Raw genomic sequence first — 13,155 nt, forward strand, 5'->3', positions numbered from 1 at the left:
TCTCTACTCGGCGAGTCTACGCACCAACTCGCCGAGTTCTTCCATAAAACTTGAAATAAAATGAATAAATATAATACCTGAAATTCCGGATGTTACAACGAAGCTTAGTGAGTTCCTCCATCATACCAAATACCATATAATAAACATATTGTCAGACATATCTGGGTGCCCGACCTAGCCTGCTGAGCGTACATGGGTGCTCAACCTATGCATGTCAGACATGCCGGGTTGTCCGACCTACCCCTTTCAGGCATAGTTGGGTACCCGACCTACCCATTCCAGGCATATCTAGGTGCCCAACCTACCCTTTGGTTTATTTCAACCGGTTACGGGGTCTATTTCACCCCTACCACTACCACGTAATATCATATCATGAACATACTACCAGGCATATCTGGATGCCCGACCTACCCTACGGTTTATTTCAACCTGTTATGGGGCCTACTTCACTCCTCCTGTCACTACCAGATAACAACTTAGAATACAAGCACGTAAATCTCTATAGATAGTGGCATATCGGAAAATTATCATGAAGACAATCATCTCTACTATAAACAACTACTAGTGAGCCGGTATTGGTGCCTTCTTCCTAGTCATACAAGGAAGGTAACTCACCTCACACTGTTGGAGTTCACTGCAAGAAATTCTTAGCTGCTGAGCAGGCAACTCCTCGAACTATCAATACCAATATATCACCCAATTCGCAATTGGGTCCCAAACCATGATCGATAATCCATAATTGGGGTAAAATGACCATTTTACCCCTGGCCCAACAAGATTCATAACTAAGGCCCAAGCCCAAAACCAAACAAGTCCAAAACTCTGAAATACATATAAACCCACTAATGACCAAATTTTCCAAATTGGGCCCAAACCATTGCATAAGCCTTGCCCTAAAGCCCAATAACTTATTCCCAATCCAAACATACATCCTTAGCTGGTCCAACAAAGTCCATATACTTAGAAGCCCATAAGAAACCCCGGACCCAAAATGGACCACAAGGCCCAATAAGGCCCAAATCCATCATGGACATAACCCAAGAAGGCCCAATATCCAAAAAGACCTGAAATACTGAATGCTCAACCCCAGTCAATTCCTGGTCCAAAGTCCAAAGCCCAAAAAGTCAATAATCCAGGTGGGTATGCCCAACGTAATCCCTTGTATTCCAAACTTTTACAATAGGCACTTAATCACTTCATCCCTTACTCCAACTCTCCAGTCTGACTACTAAATATGTCTTTTCAAGTAAAGTTGGCAACTTTACTTACATGCATGGCTTAATGGGACTCTGGAGCTCAAAAGAGATTAATGGATGGTCTTAATTCATGACTGAACTCACACTCTCCAATAAGCTTGCACCTTTATGAGATATGGAACCTTAGAATGTCCAAATCTATAAGATCGAGCCCCTAAAAAGATCCTAGCTCACCAAGACCAAGAAAAAAGGGACTAAAATGACTAAAAACCAACCAAAAGTAGATCTATGAAGTTAATAGCCAAGGTAGAGACTTTATACCTTGAAAGTCTTGAAATGGAGACGTTAGCACTGGATCTTTGAGCTCTTCTCCAGGAGTTGAGTCTTTCACATCCTTCTCCTCTTTCACAAACCACCAAAAGTCTTCTTTCAATCCTCGGGCTTCATCCAAGGCAATCTGGGGTTTTATGGACGTAGGAAGGGGTGGCGGCTGACTTAATATGACCTAAGAAGTGGTATAATGTTGCTTATATAGGGTTGAAATCCCGAATTTAGTGTTTTGACTTGAAAGGAGTACGCCCAGGGTACCCCTTTGTACGTCCGGCGTACTCATGAACTTCGAACAATCACCTTTATACATTAGGCATACCTCAGCTTACGTTGGGCGTACCTAACCAAGCTCGTGCATGCATCCTTGCATGCATTGGACTGATTTGCAATCTTTTCCATCTAGGCCCCAATTCTGCTAATAACTTCCAAGTACCATAACTCTCTCATCCTAAGTTTGTTTCCAATGACCCATATATCCATGAAAAGGTGACGAAAAGCCCTACACTCCTAGCAACACACCCAAGCCTTAACACCTTTCGAATAAAACTCAAAACCCAAAAAAGACGGGGATATCAATTTACATTCATACCCTTGGCTTCCGAAGACACAATTGAATACATAGATCACTTGAACCATTGCAACTAGATCCGAAATGGGCTAAATCCTTCGTTTCTCGAAGCCATAAACTCCATGACAACTAATGATTCGGCTGCAGCCCCAAGCAACAAGGCAAATCTGAAACCGAGTGTTATAAAGGTTTTTAGGGTTTTTAATCTAAAGAATCAAGTTGTTGAAGAATTTATCATGTGAATTTTGATGGAGACTCCAACTCTACAAATTTTATTGATCAATCATGGTTTATTCAAGATAAGCTAGTTTTATATTCATCCCCTACATTTCAAAATCCTAATGTTTCACTTACCCCATCTGTCTGTGTTTCAAGCAATTATGTTCCCAAACATGCTGATTATGATGATCACTCAACTCCCGCTATGAAATTTAAAAGAAATGTTGATCCCAATGAAGTTTCTTTTCAACTGAGAATTAAGAAAACACCTCATCTTCTAATTTCTCCAACTTTCAAGGTTTTAGTGATCATCCTGTTTCTCATTCCATTAGAGATATTTCTGTTGCAATCTGCACTCATCGACAAGCATGGTCAATATTATGTATGTTTGTGAACTTTATGTCACTAATTGTGCCTAAGAAAGTTGATGATGCATTAATGATGTTGATTAGATTAGATAAATGCAAGATGAGTTGCATGAGTACAAAAGGAACACTTTTTGCACCCTGGTTCCTTGTCCACAGGGCAAAATGATAGTTGGAATTCGTCGGGTTTTTAGAAACAAGATGGATGAATATGGAATCATTACAAAGAACAAGGAAAGTCTTGTTGCATAGGGGTTCACTCTAAAAGGTTTATATTATGACGAAACCTTTTCCCATATTTCAAAATTGGATGCTATTAGACTTTTTGTTTCTTATGCTTTTTACATGAATTTTAAATTCTCAGATATGGATGTTAAGACTACATTTCTTCACGGAGATATGGAGCATGAACTTTTTTCAAGAGAAACCCCTAACTTTGAAAGTGAAGAATTTCCTGATCATGTCCACATATTACATAAATATGTACATTCTTTAAATCAAGCCCCCAAGGCATGGTATGAAAGGTTGTCGGCTTACCTTCTTCAAAATGGATACAAGAAGGGTGTTATCGACAACACACTTTTCATCAAGAAATCATGATCATATCTTATTCTTCCTCAAGTATTTGTCGATGACATCATTTTTAGTTCTACAAATGAAGAAATGACCAAAGATTTCATTGATATTATCTCAAAGAAGTTTAAGATGAGTGTGATGACTGAGATGACGTTCTTCTTAGGTCGTCAATTTAAGCAGTTATCAAAGGCGTCTTCATTGTCCAAAGAAAATATATTGTTGATATTTTGAAGAAGTCCTCTCTAAAGATCTTAGATGATTTATTTGGAGCTAATGTCAATCCCACGTTGTATAGAGGAATGATAGGATCCCTAGTCTATCTCACTGTTAGTTATGCTAATATTATGTTTTCAACCAGTATATGTGCTCGTTATCAAGCAAATCCAAAAGAGTTACATCTTCTCGATGTCAAGCGTATTTTTCGATACCTGGAGCGTACACCCAATCTTAGGCTTTGGTATCCTCATGACTTTAAATTTAACTTGAATGGTTATACAGATTTTCATTATGTAGGTTTTTCATTAGATAGAGAGATTACTTTTGGTGGATGCCAATTTTTGGAAAATAGACTGATAAGCTTGTCAGGTAAGAAACACTCATCATTGGATTGTTTAACCGCTGAAGTTGAATATGTTGTAACTGGTAAATATTGTGCTCAAATACTCTGCATTCAAAACTAACTTCTAGATTATGGTTTTATGCTTTCAAACACTCCCATCTACTGTAAAAACACTAGTGTAATTCTTATCACTCAAAATCTTGTTCAGGACTCCAAGACAAAGAATAACAAGATATGCCATCATTGTTTTGATTCAATGGTTGAAGTCCCTTCTCCTCACCCACAGGTTGATCGAGATCCGGTCAATTATTATCTTGAATTTTATCAACCCCAATACTTGACATGGAGTTCTCAGAAAATAACCTCTATCAAGGTATTGAAACTGTATACTGTTGGGAAATTTATCAACGTGAAGTTCAGGGTGACCTGAGGTTTGATAACTTGGTTCATATGATTTCGTTAGCTGATCTTCCAAACCTGAACCCACACGATTGGATTCTGTTGTTCAATATTTTGCTTACTAATCAAGAGCAGTATGGGCCGATCCTCGATCATATTAAGAGAATGTTGGCTTTCTACATCCATGAAGTTGCTAAGCTAGATCACGAGATTGCAAACGTTTTGAGAAAGAAGCCAATTGTGAAGAATATCGGGAAGCCAAGTGATTCAAATAAGATGAAATTGGGCAAGATAGATCCATTCCATTACACTGTCATGTTCACTAGAAGCGAAGGTGAAAAATTCCTTTTCGCTCTTGTTGACAAACACTTGTTCTCCACTTCCTGCTTGGAGCATGTACTTGACATAACTCACAGGTGTAAACAGAACAGTGATTCGGATAATAAGAACTTCTCTGACATGCTTCAGTGGTATCCGTCACACTCTGTTGGCCGTTATACCAAAGGTGTTCAAGATAGTGAAGAAGTCTGCTCTTTCTCAACCGATCTGATCTCTCGCCTCTATTGACGCAAAGGGGGAGATTCGTGGGTTTAGAGTGTTATGTCATATGGGATTAATGTTGATATTATTATTACCCAGTTTGGGCATGTCCAACCGTGGTTTAAGCATTAGGGTTAGATTATATATTATGCATACATGTATAGCTTTAAAGTAATCATTCTCATTAATAGATTTTGCATTGTAACTCTAAACACACCTCTACAGTCGAAGTTCTTCATCGAGCTCTTATGAGGTGTGAGATATTAATCATTCGACATCTTTTGATCCATCCTTGTGTTCTCTGATTGCTTCATTCTTGCTTATCTGCTTTGAATCTATCGATCTATTAGCTCAATAATCTCATCAAAATCTAAGGAGAACATCTTGATTGATAGACACACGAGTAATGACTATTGATTTTCACTACGGTATCCCCATCTTCTATTATAGTCGATTGTGCAAACCGCCCCGCCTCAACCCCGACCAATACCAACCGTGACACACTTATCCCCACCCCAGAACCGACCAATATACACCACACTACCTCTTCTCCCCGCTATTGTCAATCCTCATAATACCCAAACGATAACTGTCACACCCCTCGCAAGCAGTGTATATCTTAACGGCATTGTGATTGGCGTAGGCATCGCATCACAGCCACAGAGCCACCAGCTGTTAATGGCAAGTGCCATACCAGCTCCGCCACTCTTGTCCTACCAACAACCAACCATAGCCCTCCAACAGAACCCCCCAACTTAGAAACTAACACCTACGTCGTACACCCCCTATTTTGTCCCAACTGTTCAACCCACGCCATACAATTCCCCTGCTATAACCCAACCGTTCAACCCTTACGACATACCAATACCAGATCTAACCGCCTACAACGATATGCTGGTACAACCATTTCTGACGGCACAACAACTAGGGTACTACCTTAGCCAACATATCCCAACCCAAGACTTCTCATCAGGAAGTTTCACGTCACCGCTTGTCAAAGAACTCCTGGAGTATGAAATCCCTAACACCACTAAATTAGCTTACCTTAAGACATACAATGAAACTATTGACCCGGACAGCCATATCGACACGTATGAATGGACGATGGCGTCCCTAAAACTAGATGAGCGATTCTGGTGCACATATTTTCCCACTACCTTGGAGGGTAACGTAGGAACATGGATCAAAACATTGAAACTGAGCAGCATCAACAATTTCAACCAGCTGAAATACCTATTCATAACAAACTTCATGCAACTTCGGAAATACAAAGGTGACTGCCACACAATCATTGGGTGCAAACAACGAGAAGGACATACAGTTAAAGATTACTTCGCTAGGTTAATAAAGGCAACACTAGATGTTCCAGTGTATGACGAAGGCCTAATCGCAAAGGCATTCACCTGGGGCCTGATGCCAGGATCGTTGTCCCAAAAACTCATGGGCAAGCAACCCAATACAAGGGCTGAGTTGAATGAAATGGTAGAGCGCTTCTTACCCCAGGATGAAGGTGAAGCATCGAAGCAGGTGTACCTCAACGCCATAATAGCCTTCGCGGGGAGGCGAAATAACTACAACACAACCCACCCCGATTTTCGGGGAAACAATAGGTTTACGGGACAAGACAGACAACCAACAAGACGCTTCAGACCCTTCACTAGAGACGATAGGTGAGGGAGACAGACATATGTCTACGCAATCAACGAAAAGCCAGCATCGAAAGACTAAAACACGATATTGCGAGTACCACAAGAGTAGGACACACGATACGGTTAATTGTGCGGTCTTAAAACGGGAAATCAAAGAGAAACAATTAAAATGCAACGTAACAGAGATCGCCAAAAGCTTGAGTAGCTAAGTTCGCCGTAGATAAGCCCAAAGATGCTGCCAAGAAACCAGAACCCAAGTTGGAGATATTGGCAATCCACCACAAAAGGGGGAGAGTGGAGCACCGGGAACAAACACGCGGCGCTGCAGAAATGGCACAAGGATTAACATTCTCCAGGAAAGACCCAATCCCGGCTGGGTGGAACGGGGACAACCCCCTCGTCATTCAAAGGTCTATCACGAACGTGATTGTTCACCGGGTATAGATCGATACTGGGAGCTCAACAGACATCATTTACGAACATTTTTTCCGACGCCTGCTGAGCGAGTGGAAAGAAGGACTGAAACCCGCCACATGCCAACTCATAGGGTTCACGGGGCACATCCTATGGCCATTAGCTAAGGTCCATTTACCATTCACACTAGTCAGCCAGGATAAAAATAGGGAACGAACCGCCCTGGTAGACTTTGTAGTCGTACGACACCTGTCGGAACACAACATCATACTGGGCGATGTCACACCCTAAAACCATGAACGGCGGAAACGTTCTGGGGCGAAGGACGTCATGTGCAGTATCACAACAATGAAAAGTAGTAAACAAGCAACAACATCATCCATTGCATTAATAATATAATTTTAATACAAGTGTGTTCTGTCAAATTATGATAAACACTAAAACATAAATCAAAATGAAAGATGCGTCTTGAACGAGCACCATCTTCCCTGAACCTTGCATCTGTACCTGTCTATGGTTGACCTGAGGATACAAGTTATTTTGAAAGCGAGTATCAGCTTTAAAGCTGGTGAGATCATAAGTATTTTAGTGTCTTAATATGTATGTAAATATTTGTATGTATATGAACTGTAAGTATTTGTATGTATATGAACTATAAGTATTGAAAATGTATGTGAACTGTAAGTATTGAAAATGTATATGAACATCCTATAAAACCATATGTTTCCTACTAAAAGTATCCTTCTACCAAGGCATCTTGTGTCTGTGTGTGTGTGTCTTGTAAGAGTGTGTATTTTCCCAAATCCGACTATCATTATCCAAAATATAGCTTCTACATTACCGTGCATCGTGTGAATGTTCACGAAGTGAATGTAGTGGGAAAAGGAAATAGTACTAAGGTGTAGTATCGAAGCTATAACTGTACTAACTACCATATATCTATCGTAATCTCGTAAGTACTGTAGTACTTGTAATAAGTGACTACCTCTGTACTCCTATTTCCTTATTTGAGGGATAAGGCCTAATGTGATGGCTAGATCCCAGGCTAAACGCTCCCCTATCAAAGGGATTTTGGGACCTTTACACGACCCCTGCCTGTATGCAATTCGTGAGCATCCACATTACTATGATCATGTATATCCGATATAACTACCACAATGCGTTGTGATTCATCGGTATAGTTAGATCCTAAACTTGTTCTATGCTATAGCACCTAATGATGTCTGTCCTATTATCGTATATGTAAACGCACTCATGTAAACGTACTCATGTAAGCGTAATCATGTAAACATATATATGTAATAGTATAGTAATGTATTGTAACGTTCTGTGTGTGCTAGCTGTAATGTGTGTTCTCTCTCTATCTAGCATGTATAGTAATGTACTGTGTGTACTAGTTGTAATGTGTGTTCCCTCTCTATCTAGCAAGTATTGACTCATGAATGAACTAACTCATTTTATGATATCGCGTTCTAGTAATAGTCCTAGTATCTTCCTAAGTTACCTATATGGTAGCTTACTAGTAATGTAACTGGTACGTATGGACATGGATGTGTACCCTTGCTACCCAAGGGCATTGAACTAAACTAGAAGAACCTTTATGACTATATATGTACACATGATATATATATAACTAATATTTAAACGACCTTCGGACGGATACCCGATATCCCACCAGACCACATCTCAAGCGCGAAAAGGAAATAGGGTGAATAGCCTTCCTAAGTTCTTTAAACATTTCTTATATAACCATACATATATAGGCATGCAATTGACAATATAAAAGCATAAAATAAGTTTTTTAAAACCTTTTGAACAGGATTACTATCTAAGAAAAGATCGACTTGATGTCAATCTATAAAACGGGTTGGAAGTATTTGTCTAACAAGACAGTTTTAAATACAAAGAAACATTTGTTTGAAACACAATTGTAAATGAGATTGAAATGAAACATACAGTGTATAATGAACAATTAAATCAGGAGTTTTAAACATATAACACTTTCATGAAAATCATTTGAATAAATCCGTTTGGTAAAACAGCTAATGAGTAGTAAATCATTTGAATGCTGCTTCTTAATCACATGTGAATGATATAATAACTAGCATGATTCTACTTGTATCCCCCCCCCCCATAAAACATTTAAAAACAGTTAAAACATTGATTATCGGGTATGAACTCACCTGTTGTGAGTGGTACGGATGAACTGAAGAAGTAGGACTGCTAGGTGTCAAGTGAAGTCTTGAACACACTCTATAATCCTAGTTAACATATAATATCACATATGTGTAACAAATTAGTATATAAACAACTAATAAACAAGTCAAGACACCCTAGGACATGCTAAACACCTTTATCAAGTGTTATTAGCCTCTAGGATTGCATCTAAGTGTTTGTAGGGGAAGCTATTGTGTGTAGGGCTCAAGGAAAACCCCATCATGAAGTTCACGGACCTAATGACACTACCAAATGAGTTTACGGTCGTAAACTCATGAGTTTACGGCCGTAAGCTCATACTTATGTGACCATTTTGTGTTTGATGCTCTACAAGACCCTAAGAAGCATTTCTACGTAATGGCTTGGTCTATGGAAGAGTTTAGGGCATTATATAACTCCTTTTAGGAGTTTACGGCCCTGGGACCAAATCCCATGGAGATTACGGCCGTAATCTCCCTTGGAAGGGTGTTTGTGGTGTTTTCAAGTCCCTAATTTAACTAGGAACTAAACTAGGCTAGTGTACAAGGCTTTAGAAGAGGTTATAGCACCTTTTGGCCCTACTGTTTGGAGTTCACGGCCCTGGAACTTCTTGGGCCGTGAACACCTTACTCTTGGTGTTCTAATGGTGTTTGCTAGTCCTAAACACATTAGGGTACATGTCTAAACTAGTCTCTTGGCTTAAGGAAAGCTTTTAGGGCATTTTGACACCTTAAAATGGATTTCATGGCCCAAGAACATCCTTGGCCGTGACCTCACCTTTAGTCCTTGATTCTTAATGTTTTTGATGTCTAAACAAGCCATGGGTAGTTTCTAGGTTCAGTTCCAAGGGTTGGAGCGACATTGGGCTCACTTTGGCCCTTTTAAATGAGTTTACTCCCCAAGGTGTTCTTGGGCGGTAAACTCTCAGATCTTAGTGTTTTCCTATGATTTCTAGTGTATTAAGCATATAAGAAGCTTTAGAAAAACACTAGATAGAAGTACTCACTTTCCGAAACAAAAGTCCGAAGATCCTTGAGAGAGAATTCGGCTTTTCTCTAGTTGGAAAAGTAACTAATGAATAAATATGGTTCAGAATTCTATATATAGTCTTGGGATTTTTGGCAGAAAATATTTTATTCACGAAATGAACTCTAATATCATAGAGTTTTGGAATAACAGTGTTGCACAGAACCCTAGTGTATCCACTCTCCTGATATCTCCTTAAGTGTAAATCCTGAAATACTCCAACTTATACCCAAAAGTCTGGAAATTCACTGTAACTGTTCTAACTTCTATTGACTTTATATGGTTTGTATCGAATGGAAATTTCGGGTTGTCACAGGCGACCATACCTATTAAGATTTGGAGCAGTCCCGTCAACAATCCATGGGGTGGTTAAGTTTAGCACCAGCCAAGGACCAGGAACGATCTTGGCCACACCCTCGAATGACCTTAAATGTTACGAGATTATGCAACCAAGAGACATCTCAACAGAAGCCAAAAGACCAAAGCCAGACTCGTCAGACGGAGGGGAAGTGATCAACACGGAGCATCCAAACCAGCGAGTGATGGTAGGAGTGGCCCTCTGTGCAAAAACAAGGGAGGCATTGGTCCAGCTACTATGAAAATACAATCACATCTTCGCATGGAGACCACATAAATGGTAGGGGTCGATAGAGAGATCATAGAACACAAGCTGATGATAAAGCTGGGGACCAAGGAAATAAAGCAGAAGAAGCGAGTCCAAGGTAGGGATCGAAACAAAGCGATCAATATGGAGGTAGCCAAACTTACCAGCGCTGCAATCCTTAGAGAAGCGATTTTCCCAACATGGGTCGCCAACCCAGTAATGGTGAGGAAACTCGATGGTAGTTGGCGAATGTGCATCGACTACTCAGACCTAAATAAGGCATGCCAAAAAGATTGCTATCCACTACCCGAAATAGATCAGAAAGTAGAATCCCTGCAAGGATTCCGGTGGAAGTGGTTCCTCGACGCATACAAAGGATATCACCAAATCTTGATTAGCGCAAACAACAAGGAGAAAACAGCCTTTTAAACGGACCATGGCACATTCTGTTACACCAAAATGCCATTTAGATTAAAGAACGATGGGGCAACTTACCAACCGCTTGTCGATTCCCTATTCGCCAACCAAATCGGACGAAATATCGAGGTTTATGTTGACGATATGGTTATAAAAAAGCCCAGACGAGAATATGCTGTTGCGAGATATCGAGGAAACACTACAAACATTGGAAAAGGCCAGGATGAAATTGAATCCCGCCAAATGCACTTTCGGGGTCGAAGAAGGTCAGTTTTTAGGGTACTATGTCATGAAGGAAGGCATCCAGCCGAGCCCAACGAAGGTGAACGAGCTCGAAGAAACACCCTCGCCCTGCACGATGAGAGACGTGCAAGGTCTAAATGGGAAGCTAACGACACTCAGTAGATTCATTTCCAAGTCAGCTGAAAAAGCCATGTCACTGTTCAACACGCTCAAAGGCTGCATAGAGAAAAACAACTTCAGATGGACGACAGAGGCCGAGGAGGCGCTACAAAGAATAAAAAAGGTACTCCATACATTACCAACCCTAGCTAGCCCGATACTCGGGGAGGTGCTGCAAGTGTATTTGTCCATGTCAAGAGACGCAATATCGTCAGCACTAGTAGTCGACAGAGAGGGGCGCCAACTACCAGTCTACATTGCTAGTTGGGCCCTACAGGGTCCAGAGATGAATTACCCTACCATTGAAAAACTAGTACTCGCCCTAGTTTACGCAGCGTTAAGGCTCCGACTATACTTCCAGGCCCACCAAATACAAGTCTTGACCAACTGCTCGATCAAACAAGTACTCCTAAAGCCAGAGACGTCGGGGAGACTCGCTAAATGGACCATAGAGATAGGAGAGTACGATATCATATACCACTCCAGGGTAAGCATTAAAGGACAAGCCTTAGTGGATTTCTTACTCGAAATCCCGAGAGAACTTTAGCGAGAAATGGCTGACTCGGACAGGCAAGAACACTCAGGAGGAGCGCCCGACCAACAATGGACCCTCTGTAAGGATGGGGCTCCAGCAAAGAGGGGTCGGGCGCCGTACTAATCTTAACCAGCCCCAAAGGAGAGGAAGTCACATATGCCTTGTGTTTCGACTTCCAAACATCTAAAGTTGAGGCAGAATATGAAGCTCTACTGGCCGGTCTCAAGCTAGCAGTAAAGATGGGAGCAGAAAGAGTCGTGGCTTTGACTGACTCGCGCTTAGTAGCCAACCAAGTATAAGGAGAGTTTGAAGAAAAATACAAACGAATGGAGAGGTAAGTCAAAGCGGTACAACGGATCACTGGTACTCTAAAAAGCTTCACGATAAAGCAAATCTCAAGAGGAAACAATAGGCGAGTAGATGCTCTCAGCAAGTTGGCGTCAACATGCTTTGGGCACCTATCAAAGGAGGTGTTGGTGGAAGTGGTAAAAGAGAAGAGCATTGACGAGCATCATGTTGATTCCTTATCAGTGGCCCAACCAAATTGAATGACACCCATTATAGACTATCTCCAACACGACATACTCCCGGATGACCGCGGAGAAGCTCAGAAGACAAGGGTGCGAGCCCCCTAATATGTGATGCTCAAGGGAACATTGTATAGGAAAGGCTACACAACCCCATGGCTCAAATGCATTGACGGCACAACGGGGAAACTAGCACTGAAGGAAGCCCATGCAGGGTCGGCTGAAGCTCATGAAGGAGCGCGAGCACTCACAGGCAAAGTACTGTGAATGGGCCTTTACTGGCCAGGAATACACCAAGACGCCATCGAGTTAAAGCGAACCTGTTTAGAATGCAAGACCTTCGCACCAACACAAGAGGCGCCACCATCCAAGATGACTAGCATACTTAGCCCTTGGCCTTTCTATCAATGGGGAATCGACATAGTGGGCCCCTTCCCAGAAGCATCGAGGAAAGTAAAATTTCTAGTCGTGGCAGTCGACTACTTCACCATGTGGATAGAAGCAGAATCGTTGGCCTGCATTACAGGGAGGTGGATAATCAAGTTCGTTTGGAAGAACATCTTAACGAGATTCAGGACGCATAGGGTCCTAATTAGCGATAACGGCTTACAGTTTGCAGAGAATCCCTATAAG

The 13,155-nt window shown here is 41.2% G+C and overlaps 1 protein-coding gene across 1 annotated transcript; it reads left to right on the forward strand.

Annotated features, from left to right (window-relative positions):
- Window positions 1–5,856: 5,856 nt before the first annotated feature.
- On the forward strand, window positions 5,857–6,426 carry LOC111911505 (uncharacterized). Its single transcript, XM_023907280.1, has one exon. It carries the CDS (start codon window positions 5,857–5,859, stop codon window positions 6,424–6,426), a length of 570 nt encoding a protein of 189 aa, XP_023763048.1.
- Window positions 6,427–13,155: the final 6,729 nt, after the last annotated feature.

Source organism: Lactuca sativa, chromosome 5 (assembly GCF_002870075.4).
Source record: "Lactuca sativa cultivar Salinas chromosome 5, Lsat_Salinas_v11, whole genome shotgun sequence".
Lineage (NCBI taxonomy): Eukaryota > Viridiplantae > Streptophyta > Magnoliopsida > Asterales > Asteraceae > Lactuca > Lactuca sativa.